This window comes from Triticum urartu, chromosome 4A (genome assembly GCF_056163025.1).
Source record: "Triticum urartu cultivar PI428250 chromosome 4A, HENAU_Tu73, whole genome shotgun sequence".
Classification (NCBI taxonomy): domain Eukaryota; kingdom Viridiplantae; phylum Streptophyta; class Magnoliopsida; order Poales; family Poaceae; genus Triticum; species Triticum urartu.
Genome location: NC_141876.1, coordinates 516,639,027 through 516,658,453, shown reverse-complemented (window position 1 = coordinate 516,658,453; position 19,427 = coordinate 516,639,027). Strand labels below are relative to the sequence as shown.

Below are 19,427 nucleotides of genomic sequence, written 5' to 3'. Positions count from 1 at the left end.
GATCTCCATGCTCGGGCCTGCATCAACGTGGTGCTGACGGACAAGATGGAGGACGTACTCTTCCGCGCCCGGAGCTGCCGGCCCTTGTCATCCTGGCGAGCTCGCGCAGCTTGCACTCCGGCACCTCCGTGTTCCCATGGACATCTAGGCAACTTCCCCTCCCGGAGGCCATTATCGTTGTCGGAGACCGTCGAACGGGCTGCTGCCGTCGATGCGGAGCAGCGCAGCGACTATACGGGCTGCTGAGTATCTCATCTGTGTAAGATGTGGGAATGTTCTTTTCTTCTCTCTCTATCTTGTATATCTACATGATGTGGATCACACTGAGATGGCATGGCTAGCGTTAAGGACCATCAACCGTGGAGGTGGAGAAAAGCACGAGCGGGAGGCTCACCAAGTCACCATGCATGCATGCACACGTACGCGCTCATTAGCAGGCCATGGAGCCCAACGTGCATGGCGTGCCTGCTTTCCACTGGATCGATGGCCCCGACTACGAGTGCATCGTCTCGCTCGGCACCGACGGCGGCCAGCCCGTTCGCAACACCATAGGGCGCCTCATGTAGCTGCCTTTGTACGCTTCTCCTTTTGCGTTTCGTCTTCCTTTGGCTGTTCTGGCCGGTGGCGAAGTAGCCTGCGTGTCGCGCGCGCCTTGGCTCGGCGCTGGCGGCCGGCCGAGAGAGTGGGCCGCAGCAGAGGGAGTGGAAAGATCAGAGATGGTCGTGGTATATATTGTTACACTAACATGTGGGTCCCAAAACGAGGTGGCAACTTAAGTCAAATCTGGTCAGCATGCTACGTGAGTAAAACCATCTACAAAACCAGTTTTGAGGACCTGGGGTGATTTGTCTGGTTTGTGAAAGTTAGGGGTATTAAGATTCCGGTTTTACACTTGAGGGGGTGAAGTGACCGAAACAGGATACTTGTGGGGGTTATATACTTTTTTCATCTAGAGTAGACTAGAGGTGTTTTTATGTTTTCTTTTGGAGTACTCCAGTATAGTACAATGAAAGGGAAAATTCATAAACTAATACTCGGCCACGGTCCTTGTACTAATACAGTACTACTCTCTCCGTTCCAAATTACTCATCGCAGAAATGAATATATCTAAAACTAAAATACATTTAGATACATCTATATCTGCAACAAGTAATTCGGAATAGAGGGAGTACAAGACTGCTCGCCAGAAGACAAAATTACTTGGCCTGGCCCTTGCGCCTGCACTGCACTGCAAGCGTGCCAGTTTCATGCAGGCCTTTTAACTGCTGCACCACAGCGTGCAGCTCGCCAGCCAGCTTTCATGCACGCCTTAACTCGGCCGCACAGCTGGTTTCATGCTGCGGGCGTTAACTCCGCGCCATGGATGCGTAACGCCTAACGTGTCCTGGTCGCGGTTGGCAAAAAGCATAAAATGACCTTAGATCGAAACTATTTCATAAACTAAACTGTTCTTGAAAATATTTCATCCGGCTGACCTTTAATGTGCAGCGCCTTACAGTAAGGCGCTGCACTCTATTGTGCAACGCCTAACACTTAGGCGCCACACTGTGCAGCGCCTAGCTGTAAGGAGTTGCACAGTAGAGTGCAGCGCCTTGTTGTTAGGCGCTACACAAAAAGGTCAGTAGTGTGAAATACTTTTAAAAACAGTTTAGTTTATAAAATACTTTTGCTTTGAGGTCAAATTTGTTAATTTTGCCGTCGCGGTTCAAACACCCAACGCAACGCTTGGGAGTAACCTGGACGTCAACCGGCCCGCGACTGCACCTACCCCACGAACCGGTCCGCGTGCGTTGGGCCTTTGATGGCGCGATCCGCTGCCTTGCTTCTTCCCAAATTAAGTCGCCCCTCACCTAACCTTCCTTTCAATCCCTCCCTCCCTCCCTCCATCCCCGCCTCCACCCGGCCAGCCGGCCAGCCTACTAGCTACCGCCGTTCGCCCGCCGCTATATATACCGCTCCGTCTCCCTACCCGCTTCTCGTACCCATTTGTCTTCGCCCTCCTCGAGTCCTGGCCTGCGGTTGGTGCTGAGATCGAGCTGTGGTTGTGCGGCCGTGTAATCGCCCGTCCCTTGGTTTGCGAGATGGCCGGGGTGGTGGAGGAGCTGGTGAAGAAGGCCGGCGGGTGCGCGGTGATCGACGGCGGCTTCGCCACGCAGCTGGAGGCGCTCGGCGCCGACATCAACGACTCGCTCTGGAGCGCCGCCTGCCTCATCACCAAGCCGCACCTCATCAAGGAGGTAACCCATTCACCCAACCGGCCGACGTGCCGGCGTGCACAATGCCTGCCTCCTCGTATTATCATCACAAGTTCATGACCACGATCTGTCTCTCGTCGTGCTCGCCGCATCATCACCTCACAATACGATGCACCAGCTGATAAATTAGTATCGTACGTGTACCTAGTATCGTGTCTGACGCGGTTTGGCATGTGGCGAGGGTTTGCGCTTTTAAATTGTAGTGTTAGCTACGCGTCAACTCTATCTCTACAGCTAACATGAGCAGATCAAAAGTGGAATAAATCAATCTTGGCGATGACCGGGGCAATAACGCTGCTTTCATTTTCCTACCTACCTTTTATATAGCATTTAAAAAGGGATTGAAGAGGAGATCACCTACCTCTTTTGACGGGCAGAGGGTAAAGGGGAAAAGAGATCACCCACTTTTACCAACGATCGAGAGTCCAACATTCTCCCGCTATTGAGATTTATGCCCAAGTAGCCTTAGAGGATGTTTGTTTCCACGGATTAGGGACTTTAAAAAGTCCTTATAAATCTTATCTAAACCAAACAGAAAAAACTTATAAGGACTTAAAGTGAGTATTTGGGACTTATGAAATAAGACTTTTAAGAAGGGACTTATAGTTGTAATATGGTCTTTTAGTCTATATCAAGTCGCAGGAATCAAACATATAGAGACTTTTTAGGGACTTGAGACTTATAAGTTGGGACTACAAAAGTCGTAAGACTTATGAACCAAACATGGCCATTCCCAACTATAAGTCCCTATAAGTCCCAGCAATTTGACTGGACTGCTTCATCGCATGAATTTCATAGTGCGTACGCCTGAATTGTGTTGCAAAACGTCAACTTCAGATGAATCTCGAAGCTAACTCAACTTCAGCCATTGCTTGTTGAGTACCACTGTCCTGATAGTTTCGTTTACACGTTCGACAACTTGCACTGGTGTCGGCAGGTCAATGACCGTCCAGCGGGAGTACTATTAAAATACCATCATGTGCACTTGATTTAGAAACGAATAGCGTATGAAAAATATTGAGAAAAAGTGACCATGAGAAAACTAATAAATATTACAGAAAAAGACTTTCGCCCTGCTTTACAGCCACCAACACAACAAGAAACAAATAAATATTTGGCCGTTTTGAAATATTAATTATTTTTTGCTTTGTATGAATAGCATATATTACAAAAACTTATTTGGGTGGCATTTGCTTGCAATGGGCTTCATATTTTTGCTGCATGGAAGAAAGAGTGTGTCAAGGGCATTTTTGTACTTTTGCATGGCTGCATCACCAAAATAGAGTTTTTAGGAGATTATCAAACAGCTTGACCGGGCCATAACAGTGACAGATAGTAGCAAATAATGCTTAAAATAAACCTGTAGTTAGCCCAAAAATGCTGAATTAGCTTTGAGTCTAATGGCACATACTCCCTCCATTCCAAAATATAGTGCGCCCACGCTTTCCGAGGTCTAACTTTGACCATAAATTTAACCAACGAGACCAACTGCGGCGAGAAAAAAAATTATATAATTGATAACTTCTTTCGAATACGAATTCACTGATATAATTTTTGCTCCCGCCACAATCGGTCTTGGTAGTTAAATTTACGATCAAAGTTGAAGCACGTGGATAGAGGAAGCGCTACATTGTGAAATGGAGAGAGTATATGTTTTCTTAATGGAATTCCACAAGTGTGTGTTCTGTGTGCAGATGGTCCAGATCCACAATAGACACTAGGAGGAGATTTTTTTACGGGAAAAGTTTATCATGCATATAAATTTACTACCTCCGTACCAAAATATAAGATAGAAGTTTTGGTGTGAAGAACCTAACATCTTCCTTTTTACAACTGCAGGTCCATATGCAGTATCTTGAAGCTGGTGCCGACGTCATCATCTCCTCGTCCTACCAGGTACTATCATCATTGCCGTTATTCTACCGCTTCTCTTCTATGGCTTCAAAGTTCAAATTTCAAACACAGATGAATAAGAGGTTCCCATAAAAATTCTCTGAATCTATCATCTTCCAGCCTAAGAGAAATGCCATTATGCCTTCCATTTTCTGCAGGCAACTATCCCGGGGTTCCTGGCCAGAGGACTGCTCCTGGAGGAGGCAGAAGGATTACTGCGAACCAGCGTCCAGCTGGCACGGGAGGCCCGAGACGAGTTCTGGAAGTCGACGCTGCGGAGCTCCAAGCCCGTCTACAACCGCGCCCTCGTTGCCGCCTCCATCGGGAGCTACGGAGCCTACCTAGCGGATGGATCAGAGTACAGGTAAATAACACACCAGCTCCGTCGCAGAAGCACTGCAAATGAATGAACTCTTGAACCATCCTGAGAAGCACACGCGTTTTACAGTCATCGTGCAATTGGTTGTTTTGCAGTGGGTCGTACGGAGACGACGTCACGTCGGAGAAGCTCAAGGACTTCCACCGGCGCCGGCTGCAGGTCCTGGCGAGCGCGGGGCCCGACCTGATCGCGTTCGAGGCCATTCCCAACAAGATGGAGGCTAAGGTATGCTCTGTGCTGTGATCCTAATGGAGAGTACTGGTTTAAAAAGGCCTGTCAAGTTCGTTTGCTGAAAGGAACGAACACATTTTGTAGGCTCTGGTTGAGCTTCTAGAGGAGGAGAACATCCAGGTGCCGTCGTGGATCTGCTTCAGCTCGGTGGACGGCAAGCACCTCTGCTCGGGGGAGAGCTTCGGGGACTGCCTCGAGATCCTCAACGCCAGCGAGAAGGTCGCCATCGTGGGGGTGAACTGCACGCCGCCTCAGTTCGTGGAGGGCATCATACGCGACTTCAAGAAGGTCTGCAGCTTCTTCCCTGTTTGTTCAGCAACTATGTAGCCGGTCACCGTTTTCTCCACAATGTACACCTGTTCTACGGTAGTCCGAAATCTCAAACATAATGCATCTTGCTCGTGATTGATTCTCCAACAGCAAACGAAGAAGGCGATCGCGGTGTACCCCAACAGCGGCGAGGTCTGGGACGGGAGAGCCAAGAGGTGGCTGGTGAGTAGACGACTGACGCTACGTCGTGTACTTCATTCTAGTTATTACTTACTGACACATGATGTTCTTTAACGAGCGGCTGATGCCTTTTGTGATGTGAAATTGACACAGCCGGTGGAGTGCTTCGGCCGCAAGAGCTTTGACGTGATGGCGAGGCGGTGGCAGGAGGCCGGCGCCAGCCTCGTGGGAGGATGCTGCCGGACGACGCCGTCGACCATCCGGGCGGTCTCCAATGCGCTCAAGAGCAGGAACGGGCAGTGACATCTTCTTCAGAAGTTCAGAGTCGCGGTTTCGTTTCAGTCCCGAGGAGGTGTAGAATGTCTCATGATGTGTACTTCTGACGTGCGCCAATCGTATTTGGGCACTGGTTATCCAGTCATCATGGATTCGGGTGTAGGATGTCAGGTTCTTTACCAAAATCAGTCCATCAGGATGTTCTAAGATGGCTGCTCCAGATTTGTCTAAGAAGATTATGATGTAATCATGATTTTCACCTGATTCCCTCTAGTTAACCTAGCAATTCTTTTATGCTTAATGAAAATGGCAAACCGTTGCCTCGTTTAAAAAATATCGACTGTGATGCAAACACCCGTTACGTACTGAAACTAACCAGTGAAGCCACAAAGATTATTTCACCTTTGATGACTACCACCAACTAACCACCAAAGCGACAATCTGATGGAACTTTTGGATCAAGTTACTTTGCACTTAACTTCAATTGTTGAAATTGAACAAATGGCGAGCTTTTACAATTCGATTCATAAAAATCATGTGTGTTATCTTTATTAAAATTTCCTAGATTTTGCACCCGACTTAATTAGCTAAATAACATTAAAAAAACTCCCCATCCTTTTTAAAATAAAAGTATTTTTTTTGCGGGTGAAAATAAAATTACTACATAGACACGATTTCAAAAGTATAGGTAAAAAAAATTACATGTCTGGATGATAAAAATTACACACATATATAGTTAAAAAATCAAAAGCGTTTCCATGTTGTGGACAAAACTTTGACGTGCTCTGAAATTTCCCATGGCTCTTAAATTTTTTGCTATTGTTCAGGAAAGTAATTTGCCATGGCTCTGAAATTAAATTAGCCATGATATCTAAATTGTCATTTTTGAGAGAACAAAATTCGTGAAACAAAATTAAACTGACATGAATCTGCTGTGAAACAAATTTCTAAAAGTTACAAAATTTGCCATGTTACCATGTTTTCAGGATTTTCACATACACATATATGTAAACTGACGTGTTTTCAGGATTTTAGATAATGGCAACCATACAAGTAAACTGCCATGAAAGGGTTTTTTTCTTCTAAAAATGGCCATGTGATGTATTCAAAACAATGCAAAATTTTCCATTTTGTACAGAACACACTTTCCTTCTAAAAATTGTCATGTGGTCAGTCCAAACACATTCACATCTTGCCATGTTCCACAAAACACATGTTCACAAATTTGCCATGTGACTATTACAATTTTAAAAGAAAAATTAGGATGATGTATGTAACAAAACAATTCAAAAATTGTCATGTTTTACCGAACACACTTCCCCCCTAAAATTGCCATGTGATCAGTCCATACACATTCACAACTTGTCATGTTCTACACAACACATGTTCACGGAATTTGCCATGTGACTATATATAATTTTTCTAATTTGTTTTCATCATGTATGAAACAAGCTTTTTCTAAATTTGCCAGATTCTACGCAACACATTTTCATAAATTTGCCATGTGACTGTTACAAAGTTTCCATTTTTTTTGCATATGTAACAAACTTTCTGAATTTGGCATGTTGTACAGAAACACTATCCCCTTAAATTGCCGTGTGATTAGTCCAAGCATTGTCACAACTTGCTATGTTCTAAACAACACATTTTCATAAATTTGACATGTGACTATTACAAATTTTCTAATTTTTGTCATGATGTATGACACAAACTTTTCTACATTTGTCATGTTGTACAGAACACACTTTCACCTAAAAATTGCCATGTGATCAGTCTAAAACATTTTTCACAATGTTACCATGTGACTTGTTACAATTTTCCTAAATTTTTCCATGACATAAGAGACCAATTTCCCCCCTTAAATTTGCCATGTGATCACTCCTAACATTTTCTTAAAAAATCATTTTTCTAGATAATGAATCTTCATAAATTTTCCATGTGACTACTACATTTTTTTTCTTGAACATTGTCATGTTGTAGTAAACAAAACGTTTTCCACATTTGTTATGTGACATGTACAAACATTTGCCAAGTGAGACTTTTTTCGGAAAAAGGATCAGATCTATTATAAAAGGTCAGTTAAAGTACAAAGCATCTCAAATATAATAGAAATTACATCGAGATTCCGAGACTACCGAACAACCACTACTGCCGTCAGAACGAGCCACCAACGCATTGTTGTCGCCGCTCCTCTACCAGAGCCGGATTGACCCTGTCAATGACAGCCGGGAAGTCTTCGTGTACGTGCCCCTAAGGACCAACGTCCTGGAGCCGCGGTCATCGCCATTGAACCCTTGCATAGATCTGAAGCACCAGACACCAAATCTCGCCACATGACGAGACCCGGAACTCACTGCCCCAAAGAGACGGTAGGAATATGCTTCGAAGCTCCGCTGACTTAGGACGGACGGACAAACTCGAGAAGAATCGGAGCCCGGAAGACAAACTTGAAGAAGCACCGCCATCTGCCCGAGTGTTGCACCTGCTAGGGTTAAAAAATCCTAATCTAAACTACTAACTGGAACGAAGACACCGAGATTTCCCTCCCCGCCACCAACCGCCGGAGTGGCTGGGAGAGAGAAGACAAACCCACAGACTCGTTGGTGGGGTCTGAAGGGGAGAGTTTTTCCTAGCGTCCTAGGGTTAGGGGAGGAAAACTTGACAACCTATATAATAGAGTTTAAAACTAGTCATGATAAAGTGTTAACCCCCTATACAAAAAAGTTGCCACACTAAGTTAAAATAAAGCTACAATGGACTATCATGTATGGTAACTATGTTGATAATTTAGTGTATGTGTGCAACATTATTATTGCCACGTAAACCTATCAAATACACAATAGATCTACTCCAAAGGTGCCAACTAAACGTGGCCATGAAAGGGGAAATAGCTCAAAACAAGGCTTTGAGACCACAAGTTGCCAGCCTAAAATATGTCATAGAAAATTGATGGTAATACCCACTCCATCCAATCCAAATTAATTGACGCAGCTGTAGTACAAAGTTGTGCTGAACTTGTGTCATTTAATTTGAATCAGAGGGAGTACATGAAGAAGAAAAATTTCCGTCACGAATACACAAAGATTGCCATGATGAATACACAATGACGAACATGGCAAATCTTTCGTATCCCCTCTGTTGCAATCAGCAAGAGGCAACACCTATATGAACAAGCAAAACTACCGTCATGAATACACAATGATTGCCGTAATGGATACACAAACAATGATGAACATTGCAAATGTTCCTCATCCCCTCTGTTACAATCAGTAAGATCCCCTCTGTTGCAATCAGTACGACTGACAATCCTATGGGATTCATCTCTTTTGTTTTCTAGAAGAAAAATAGCCTTCACTCTACCATCCTCGCCTCCTTCATCTGCTCGTTCTATCGATCCGGTGAAGCAACACATGACCACACAGTGCTTTCCCCTTTGATCAAAATCAAGCGCAAACCATTGCTAAGACATAGGGTCAATTCTGCCTCTCCCCAAGTTAAATCTAAAATTTGTTTAGACTTCTAAATTAGTTATTCTATAACTAGTTTAGAAGTCTCAATAAATAAAGAGATGGCTTATGAAAAAAGTTGGCAAAGAGGCAGCTTATTTTTTTAAGCTGACAAGAATTGGCCGATCCCACGCTAACCAATACCTGCGATGATTATCCCCCATAACTCCAGTACGAAATGAACTAAAAAAAGAGGAGGAACTTCCCCACGGTCGCTGCCACAGCTCAGCCCCCGTGCGGCGTCGGGTCAGTTCCTCCGTGCCAGCTAACGTCAGATGATCAACATTTCCATTTCAACAAGGATACCAAAACACTTAAAAGTTAATGTCATCATGGATAAACCATCTTCTTGTTACAGCAGATACAGTACTGTTCACTTATTCCAGGACCCATACGCTACAGTACACCATTTCAGTTTCGATGAGACTAGCTAAGTACTCGCTAGCAGCCTTCTCCATGTTCCTATGACATAATAAGGTTATTCACATGGCGACTGCTGGCCTTACCCCATCTTTGCAGCGCCTGCTAAACGAACACTATGTCATACATACAGGTGCACATGAATACCCACAACATGTTGACATATCCATGGTGAACACTACAACTTTACAACACCCACCGAGAGGAAGGTTGTCTATGGACGCCACCACAAGCCCATGTATACAGTGGAGATCTCATCAAGGATTCTCCAACTTGATTTCTTCTGAATTCAGTGGAACATGAGTTATGATCAATTCCCCCTCAGAATAACCATTCATTAGAAGCTTTCCAATCTTCATCCTCCAATCTGTGCTATATTTCTCGTTCCACCTGTCATGAACCACCCGATCGCGGTAGTTCAGCAACGTCCCAAGCCCAGTGTTTGGTATCCAACCATATTCTTGCAAAACCTTCGCCTCACCTTCTGATAAATCTTCACCGATCTGAACAAGAAGATATTTAGATTACACCAATGGAAGCAGAACGAACATCATAAACATAAGATTTGCTGGAACTGAACACACAGTTAACAACTTGGGTGATGGCGACCTTAAATTTACTTTGATAGGTTGAAGATATACATAAGCATTTGTACACACACTGTCAGCCACAAGTTTTGCTGCACAAGACGGTGAAAGAAACAGGGAGCAAAAAAGCTTACCAATAGTGGCCTGTTTTCAATAAGAGCGGTCCTGCCACAGCTACTAAGCTTCATAGCAGTAACCATCCTTCGGATCTGCCATTCTATTGGCACTGATTGCAGAATTTCAAAGAAATAAGTTGCATAACCATATTCAGGACGCTCAAGAACTAGCCTGTGTAAAAAAATTACAAAGGAGTTGCATAACTATACACATCAATCACCATGTTGACTAGCATACAAGGTAAGAAAACTCACCTATTATGGCTTTTAAATACAAAAATGAAGGATTGCAAATCCCTGCACCATCCCCACTCCACAGGACAATCACGGAACTGAAGATAGCGCGACTACAAGAGATAGCGCTGTATCAAGCTAAAGAAGCTTGTATCAACTGGAAAATGCACAGATTATCCAGGGAGATGGATTCATACCTGCTCAATGAGAGAAATTAAGCAAGCTAAGCAGTAAATAGCCTTCCCCCCCTTCCCATGCTTGGCTACGGACTTCAACAAGGATGTTCTTTGTGGAAACAACTGCACATTGACGAGCAGCAGTGTCATAATTACATGAAAAAATTACCAATACCAATGCACAGCAAATACTTTTCATACATTAGATCATACCAAGATACAACTGCAGCAGCTAAGAATGCATATACAAGAGCTGTATCCGTTTACTAATTTACCAATTACATAAATTAACTCGTGGAAGCATCTACCTCAATGAAGAGTACACGATGGTAAATGCGGGACTATTCAAAACAGTATATTCAAGAGATCACTTGTCCATTTGTGGAATTCTACAGTACATTTATGTTTTCAGATCTCCAAAACTTGTTTGGGACTGAAAGGCTTTGTTGTTGTATTTATGTTTTCAGATCAATATGTCCGTACAGTGCCAGCGGTATAGACTTCTTTCTCGAACTGCTTTATGTTTAGGGTCCCACTCCCTATAAGCTGAAGAATTTCAGATGGGCACCTGGCAGCTCCTCAATGTTCTGTACTTCTGTATTTGCGAATGACAGCATTTGCTAACAGGAAGCTTCAACATCAATGTATGCTGGATATAATTAATATGATTTCCATTTTTTCAGAGACTGAGTTTTTAAACTCAGAGAACAATTAATTCAAGATAAGAAAATTAACCTATTTACAAAAGAAATAGCATACAACAATTCTTTTCTGGATTTGTTCACAGGCCATTTATTAGAAAACCACATGATCTTCTGTAAGGTAAGGTGAGTAGGTATTGCAGCAGTCAATCGTAAATATAGCAATTTGGCTTTTGCTACCGCCCCTCAGCAAAGTGACTTTGCAGTTCAAAAAGCGCCTCCTTTTGCTAAATTATGTATCATAAGTAAAAATATTTTATATACTATGTTTTACTGAAGTGCTATTTTCAGAAGCATCAGTTCGTGTTATACTAAGTAGCACTCTAGAACAGCTTACTTTTGTAATCACATTTTCAAGGTCTTGAAAGTCACTTTCTGTGCAATCTGGAAGCATTTCATCGTCTTCTACAACGTCATAAAGTTTAATCTCTTTGACCACTATTCCTTTGTCCAGAAGAATCTACAGGCAGGAAAGGACACACAAAGAATCACAAAGCTGACGTTATTGCTTTTAGATAGAGTTATGTATGTAGCGGAAAGGTACCTGTAGAAGTCCTGGAGCATCTTCTTCAAGAGCTGTTTCAATCGAATCCCTGCACACATAGTTTCTGTAAGCATAATTTCAAAGATAGCATTAACGTACAAACAAATAGACCATGCAGTCCAAACAATTAGACCATGTAACATACGTCGCAGTTTTCTTCTTCCTCTTTTGCCTAGAAGGGTAAGGAATACCCTCATCATTTTTGTAACCATCTTCTTCAAGCACCTTTTCACTTGAATCCCTGCGAATGTCATTTTTTATAAGCATAAATATGAAATACTGTGTGAACATTAAAAAAAGTACTCATACTGCGTACATTGCAATTTACCTCTTCTTCCTTTGTCGAGAACAAGGTGCAAGGCCCCCATTGCAGTTCAGAGTTCTGGTGTGAGGTTTTTTCACAATAGGCTCCATACTACTGATAAAGCTGTTCTCACATAAGCCAGGCAACTCATACCCACTTAGTTCACTTTTTACTCCTAAAGATGGTAGTGAGTCTTCAGCATCTTTTGGCACACATTCCAGAATAGAACCAGAGACCTTGAGGCCATCGTTGTTTGAGTGCTGAAATTTCACAGGAGATTCAGAAGGATAAATCGCATAACCGTCCAATGCAGGCTCCGTTTTTACATAAACCAAATAGGTCCCAGAATTTCTCGGTGCCAGCTGAACGTTTTCATCTCCACAAGCCGGTGTTTGACTTAATAAGAGCTCAGCACTAGAATTAAAAGCCTTGTCATTTACTGGACCTTCAGTATCTTCAACTGGAATTTCCTTGCCATTCACAGAACATTCCCTGTAGGCTGTTCCTTCGTGATTTCTGTAATCAACATTGCAAAACAGAACATTAATCAACGTAACAGGGATAAAGTCATAGACAGCTAAAAAAGATCCATACATTTCCTCACTCTCACTTTTGGGAACTGGCCCACTTGTTTCAGCATCCATTTGCATGGATGAATTTCCCATATCATTCAAAGCACACTTTTCAGCAGATACCCTAGCAGAGCAAGAACGCATGTCTGCTAGAAGGATTCGGTAGCGGTCTTGAAGAGACATGTGATCCAGCTCAGTTTCAGCCTGATCATTAATTTGGTTTTCATGATTAACATCTGCAGTATCCAAAACATGTTTGAGGGAACATGGTTTGTCCTGATCAGGATACATCTCAACCAGCATCTGTTCCTGATTGTTTCCATTGCCTGGAAAGGAAATCACTGTCACAATCTTTGGAACAGAAAGTACATTTAAAATAAGAAAACTACAAATGAAGATCAAAACCTTCAACAAAATTACTTTTAGTAGCCATATTAACAGAAAGTTTTTCCAATTGTGCGTCCTCTTTTTCTTCTCTGGAATCATCATCAGTCACAGAATTATCCTGCACATATACCCCATAAGAATTAACCATCTATTTACAAATGACAACCTACAAAACCAAGCATTGTAAGCTTTAGAAAGTAGGAAGCCTGATGATTTCTAAAAGTTAAAAAAATGGTAATAAATACATAAGAGTTGCTCTTACCACAGTCAGATAAACTACAACGAATTTTTTAAGGGTAATAATGAAACTTTAACTACACTGAAAAGTTAAGCACAAGGCATTAAACATGACAAAAGGAATGCAGAACAGGAAATAATAACTAGTGCAACGACAATCAAATTGATACCAAAACAAAATATAGGAGAAAGAGCAGGTATTGATACAAAAAGCTCCAAAGGCCAAATACAATATCATTACTTCTCTACGTAGTGCTGGAGCAACATTACTTTGAAAAGTTCATCTTTCAATTTCAAGTAGGATAATGAGGTTCACATAAATAAACATAAAACAACAAGAGAACATTTCAAAAGAACCAGACAATGGCCAAAGGGTCAAAATTATGTCATTCTGTATAAAAAACAAAAAATTCTGCAATATGGCCTGAAAATGAAGCCTAACAGGCAGTTTAGTGAGAACAGGTTATCAGTGAACAAATGTAACATAAAGATCTGTCCCGCCCTAGCTGGCTAAGCCAGGGATAGAATGGGAAGATATACCTTGTGGTCTTTCATCAAAAAGGAATGATATAAGTTTTTAGCTTCTCAGAAAAAGAATGAGGAGATATGTCGTGTTTATCTCTATATAGGCGAAAGTATCTTCGCAACAACGTTTACATGATAATAATAAAAAACTAGACAATCATATCAAAAGTAACAACTTATCGGCATAACATTACCCTGCTTGTTGTCAGGATAATAAATAGCATGTATTATAGTTACCTGATTCGCGGTTCGTTCGGTTCACAATTCGAATTTGCTACATCCTATGAATCAGGTTCGATGGGGGGCATGGTTTTTGAGTCGCTGACTAATCGCCAAGTCGTTTTCTAGAAATCAGGGCGACTCGCGACTATACAGCGACTTGAGTCGACTAATCGCCGAGCCGCAGGGCTGGCGGCGACTTGACTAGTCGCGACTCAAAAACCATGATGGGGGGGGGGGGGGGGTACATCTTTGATCCGCAAATTGGAGATCCAGTTCACGAACTTGCTGTCTTGGATTTCGAAAAGGCTACTATAAGATCCGCATGCAAATAGCCACAGAAGATCCTAGCTCCGGTTAGCATACTTGTTATCTTGGATTCAGAAAAGGCTACTAAGATTCGCATGCAAATGGCCACAGAAGATCCTAGATCGATACTAAATGAAAAATAGAAAAGAATGTAGGTTGGCCCAGCACAAACAGGCCCACGAGGCGACGACCTGCTCCAGTAGTTCCCGATAGCCTCTAGCTTAAGCCAGCGCCACTGCCTCCATGCGATTCGGCGTATGCTGCTCGTTCTCCCTGCTAGCTCCCAACAACCGGAAGTCGCCGCTGCTCTCTCCTGTAATCCCCTCCTGCTCATAATCCTGTAGATGGAGAGTAGCATGTCCTCCGCCGTGCATCCGCAGAGAGCAGGAGGGGCTGCTGTTGCACGACAACGACAGACCAGCCGCCGGATCTTGGCCACTGCCAGACCACCGTCTGCTGCGCCGGCCACCGGGTCTAGGCTGCCATCTAGTCCCCGCTGGCGTTTGACAAATCAGACAGCGATTTCAGATCGAACCGAGCGAATTCGAACTCTGATCTGGATCGTTCAATATAGATCGGAGTTCGAGGCCCCTCCCAGCGAATCTGGTAACTATGGTATGTATTCCTGGTATCTTTGAAAAATAACTATGCATATGATTATGATGTGAACAGTCAAATACTGAAACCCACCATTAATTGACTGTTGAGCACAATCATAAATAGCAACTCATTTCTTCTTCTTTTTAACTACTGTGTAAATTTCATGGTGCCACTTTCACCAACTTGAAAGGGGAACTTTTCAGTTTCCAGTGCGTGATGAGACTGCGTAACCAAAATACTAGATGAAAATGGTGTAGATAATAATGGTCACCCCCTCACGAGAAAATTTAACTGTGATGTACCAATGGAAGTAAGAACAAATAATACCTGTGCAGATTGAACAGAAGCTTTTGCAGCGCATTCACAATGACTTTTCTGTGACTTGTAGAATACCTTTGAAAGCACTAGTTCGCCCTCATTCTCCATTGTGTTTTTGATATAATATTGATGTAGTTCCCAATCAGTTCTCCGAGGGCTGTTCTTGAAGGTGTATAGGGCAAATGTTTCCTTGCAACCTCGTAGACCCCCATCCAAGATAATAGATCTAGAGGGGCCATTTTTTTGCCAGCTGATATCTTTGTCATTCTCATTGTTGTCTAAGTTTATTTTTTTGTGAAAGAAGTACAATGCATGTCCATCTTGCCTCATACCTGTAGGATTGCAGCCAAATGTACAATTGCTAGTTAGTGACAAAACAAGCAAACAAGAGATGTAAATACATCAGAGTGGACTTTTGGGACATGGCGGCAAGCGAGGATGATATAAAGTCTGTCTCCCAGTGCATGCAGATTCCTACTTAATATAGCTGCTTAGTGAATACGACGCGGAGCCGATTGTTACGCAAATAAGTAATACCTGGGCAAACAGTGCAATACGTACATCGACGGTCTGCATTAACTGGAATCCAAATAAAGATCGATGGCAGATAGTAATCCCTCTACCAATCCTGTACAAATTTTCTGGCTGGATTGCATCTCTCTCTACCAATCCAAACCGTCAATGCAGACCGTCAATACAAATTTTCTGGATTAACTGGTTTGTGTACACGCTTACCATTAATGGACACATCAACGGTCTGCATTAACTGGATTGCATCTCTCTCTAACAATCCTGCACAAATTTTCTGGAATTTCTAGCAGGAGAGAAGATGGACAGATGGTAATCCGTCTGGATCGTGGAGTTGCACTCAGTTCCAGGATTTAGTTGTTTTCAGTGCTGATACTACTCGGTTAGACACTGTGGTTGAGGTGACAGAGGAGGATTCGTCAGAGGGTGATCTATACAAAGCACCTTGACACTGGCGACTGAGCAGCAACATGTACGATTTGCATTGATAGTGCATGCACTGACAATATTTAGTATGCGCAACGTCGATGGGGTCTTTGTTACGTCCGGCTAACGAGAGTAATAAGTGAGAGGGGAAATAATGAGGTACAAAAAGTTCTATGTATTAATTAGTAGTTGTCCAGACGGTTGGTACATAAATTCTGTCTCTGGCAGTGTGTGCATAATTAAAACTAATAACCCGCTATGTATAATTAAAGCTAATAACTCGCTATGGATTGATGCTGATTAAGAAGAAATAAACTACATAGAGGAGGGAGATATAATCTATCGTCTTTTACATAGTTATCCTCTTAATAGATCAATGGATTCTTGATTAGGCCATTAGGGTAGTGGCCGTCTTCAGTGGAGATGGATGAGGACCATGCAAATGACTAAGAGGTTGAACCAACTGGGAGAGAAATATAGTGTAGCAGGATTTCAGAGAGATCAGAGCTGGAATTTAGGAACTGGGAGCGTTGTTTAGTCATTGCTTGGTCAAAAGATTACATGGCCAGACCTTAGGCCATCACTGTGCTCTACTGATTCATCAGAGGCACTAATCTGCTGGCATGCTTTTGCTGCGAGGAGAGCAATGAAGGCGGTCCTGTTCAGCATTGTCCCTATTCAATGTTAATACATACCGTAAACATGAAATGTCCAACAAAATTGACATATCCCGCTAACAACAATCAAATGATCCTACACAACATTGTACACACATTATGATTGGATCTCAGATACCATGGAGGAGCCGATGAACTATTGTGCATATGCATACAGCAGCACATGAGCACGAGGGTAAACAAGAGGAGGAAGAAGGGGAGGGGAGAAGAATGACTGAATGAGAGAGGGGGAGCTGCGAGGTGGAGGTAATAAATCCCTGGTGCATAAATCTGTGAACAGCTGCTAAGCTTAAATGAGAGTGTGTCGCCAGTGGGTAAATGAGGTGGGTCTGTGTCATTACTGCGCTGTGGAATACAACCTTAATACACCATCGTTCCATTTCCCTCTGAGTTTATACGTGAATCGTTGTATGAATAAAGCATGAATCTTAGAGGATTGAACGGTGAAGATATGGACCTTGCCTGGCACCATGTCTCAAGGTGCATTTTCGGTAAATACATCCCATAAAGAGTAAACATACCTGGCATATCTAGAGGATGGGTACAGCCAAATCTTGCACCTTCATCACCAGATTTAATAAATTCACTGATGAATGGATGACGATGAGCCAGGCCATTCCCCATTTCTGCAGCCAGATGCCATAGAAGATCACTGTCGCTGGGGTTAAATTCCACACCCCTTGGTAACCCTGGCCAACTCTGCAATATGACAAGCACGATCCAAAAGTCAATAAGTAATTTAACATGTTGCTAAGCAGCTCCACTACCGTTGCTTCGTAGGAAAGATCTTGGCACATTTAAAGGTTACAAGAGCAGATCATTGAATGGCTCAACTTGGTAATGAATAGTATGGTACTAATTTCAGCAAGTGCGCACGTAGAACAAAGTTCTCTTCATTATCAGGTGATAAAAGAAGGTTCATAGGCATAGTCAAAGCAATTGCATGGAAATGGGTAGCTAGATAAGCAGGGCACGGCAATGTTTGTGCGGTATCAGGATACATGACATATTTTTATTTATTTTTGACTGGGGACTGTAGGGAAAAACCCCCACAGCATATCAAAACTTTATTAAAAGGCAAGACAAGAACAAGTACAAGGGGGATTACAAGGGGTAATCAAGCTAAACTAAAAGGAGGAAAAACGATACATGACATATTTGCCACCTCCCTACTTCAAAAAATATATATATACTCCATCTTAAGAGAAGGTGGCAATGCCCTGACAGGCATGGATTATGACACGGATGGAGTAATCTTTATGGCTGAAAATGTGGACGGAATTAGGTCCACAGATGATGCAGGGATGCAAAAATTGGGGAAAGCCCGTGCTGACCACAATTGTCCACTTGCCAAACTTCAAAACAAAATTTCCTTTCGAGATAAGCGAATTCATGGGCAGTGGCACATCCACGAAAGAAAGGCTTAACAAGAAATGTGGTTATGAAGCCTAAAGCCATCCCCGAGACCCAGGAAGACGGAATCTGCAAAGATTGCAACTTCCAATAACCACGCATATAAGACGTTGAAGAACCGCACCTGCTGGGCCGCTCCGCCGGTGCCCTCCGGGGCGGGGGTAGCCTCGCACCTGCAAACCAGAAAGGGATCACGACACGAAAAATCTCGCACGGCAGAAGGACAAGAACGAGGCGCGCACGTACCTGGCAGGCGCCGGAGGCGAGGGTTCCACCCGCGGCGCCGGTGGAGGCCGAAGAGGGCGGCCACGGCGCGGGGCCGGGGGGAGGTGGTCGGAGTCGGAGTCGGAGTCGGGGTCGGGGCCGAGGAGGGGAGGAAGAGAGTCGATGTCGAAGGCCATTGTCGGATTAGGGTTAGAGCGGGAGAAAGGAGGGAGATTTTTAGGCGAGGAGAACTTCTTTTTTTTTGAGACAAAGGCGAGGAGAACTGTGATACTGCGAATAGATCGAGTTTGGCCGATATGATTGGAGGGCTCAGTTAACTCAATGCCACCCAACAAGCCCAAAGTTGGGCTAGTCAGGCAGGCCTCGAATTTAGGGTTTTGGTTTTGTCCATTTTGGCCCGTGATCAGATTACACGGCTTTCATGTACTCCCTCCATCCGATCGTCATAAAAAAAAAAGTACTCCCTTCATCTGGTTTTGTTTGTCTCAAAAAAAAATCTGGTTTTGGTGTAAAACGGGGACTTGCAGCCTAAAAAAAACTACAGAAGGTTCAGATGAAGATAGGCCTGAAACAAGGCAAAAATTATTCAATGGGTTTTGCTGGTAGTATTTTAGGGTATGTTTGGATCTATGAAGAGAGCACATATATCCCATGGATGCGCTTGTGCATGCGTGGTACGTACACGTAGCAACTCCCATCGAAAATTCAAGGGTACGGCGTTTGGATGTATAGCAAAGACTATTCTAGACTTGTCATGCCAAGTTTGTCGTTTGGTGTCGTTTAAAAACATGAAAACGCTAGCTTTTAGTGATGATTTTGTCGGTTACTACTACAAGGAAAGGCTTACCAACTCCCCGCAAAAACAAAGGATTACCAATGGAGGCAAGCCAAAGTGGCTCTCTCACGCGGGCAGGCATGG

General features: G+C 43.2%; 2 protein-coding genes across 3 annotated transcripts; one reads left to right on the top strand and one right to left on the bottom strand.

Annotated features, from left to right (window-relative positions):
* The first annotated feature begins 1,935 nt into the window (after positions 1-1,935).
* On the top strand, positions 1,936-5,770 carry HMT-1 (Homocysteine S-methyltransferase family protein). Its single transcript, XM_048716067.2, has 7 exons — positions 1,936-2,237; positions 4,095-4,151; positions 4,307-4,512; positions 4,623-4,752; positions 4,843-5,046; positions 5,179-5,250; positions 5,362-5,770. Exons 1-7 carry the CDS (start codon positions 2,082-2,084, stop codon positions 5,509-5,511), a joined length of 975 nt encoding a protein of 324 aa, XP_048572024.1. The 5' UTR covers positions 1,936-2,081; the 3' UTR covers positions 5,512-5,770.
* A 3,511-nt stretch (positions 5,771-9,281) lies between these two features.
* LOC125552495 (uncharacterized) lies at positions 9,282-18,782 on the bottom strand. Of its 2 annotated transcripts, XM_087518743.1 has the most exons (14): positions 18,530-18,780; positions 18,408-18,456; positions 17,392-17,569; positions 15,249-15,571; positions 13,050-13,149; positions 12,667-12,970; positions 12,097-12,588; positions 11,914-12,009; positions 11,769-11,817; positions 11,562-11,684; positions 10,545-10,646; positions 10,369-10,460; positions 10,132-10,285; positions 9,282-9,913 (listed from the first exon to the last, which is right to left on the bottom strand). In XM_087518743.1, the coding sequence occupies exons 1-14, from the start codon at positions 18,682-18,684 to the stop codon at positions 9,668-9,670; spliced, it is 2,463 nt and encodes an 820-aa protein (XP_087374869.1). In that variant the 5' UTR covers positions 18,685-18,780; the 3' UTR covers positions 9,282-9,667. The 2 variants fall into 2 exon arrangements, with proteins under 2 accessions (XP_087374869.1, XP_087374868.1); XM_087518742.1 differs by having other exon boundaries at positions 12,097-12,970; positions 13,065-13,149; positions 18,530-18,782.
* Between the last annotated feature and the right edge of the window lie 645 nt (positions 18,783-19,427).

Excerpts from the sequence above, each read along its gene's own strand:
- HMT-1 (XM_048716067.2), top strand. The coding sequence starts at position 2,082 with ATGGCCGGGGTGGTGGAGGAGCTGGTGAAGAAGGCCGGCGGGTGCGCG. Across the intron at positions 2,238-4,094 it reads AGCCGCACCTCATCAAGGAG|GTCCATATGCAGTATCTTGA; the intron begins GTAACCCATTCA and ends TTACAACTGCAG. Across the intron at positions 5,047-5,178 it reads TCATACGCGACTTCAAGAAG|CAAACGAAGAAGGCGATCGC; the intron begins GTCTGCAGCTTC and ends ATTCTCCAACAG.
- LOC125552495 (XM_087518742.1), bottom strand. The coding sequence starts at position 18,684 with ATGGCCTTCGACATCGACTCTCTTCCTCCCCTCCTCGGCCCCGACCCC. Across the intron at positions 13,150-15,248 it reads CTTCTGTTCAATCTGCACAG|GATAATTCTGTGACTGATGA; the intron begins GTATTATTTGTT and ends GTATATGTGCAG. Across the intron at positions 12,010-12,096 it reads TCTCGACAAAGGAAGAAGAG|GGATTCAAGTGAAAAGGTGC; the intron begins GTAAATTGCAAT and ends TGACATTCGCAG.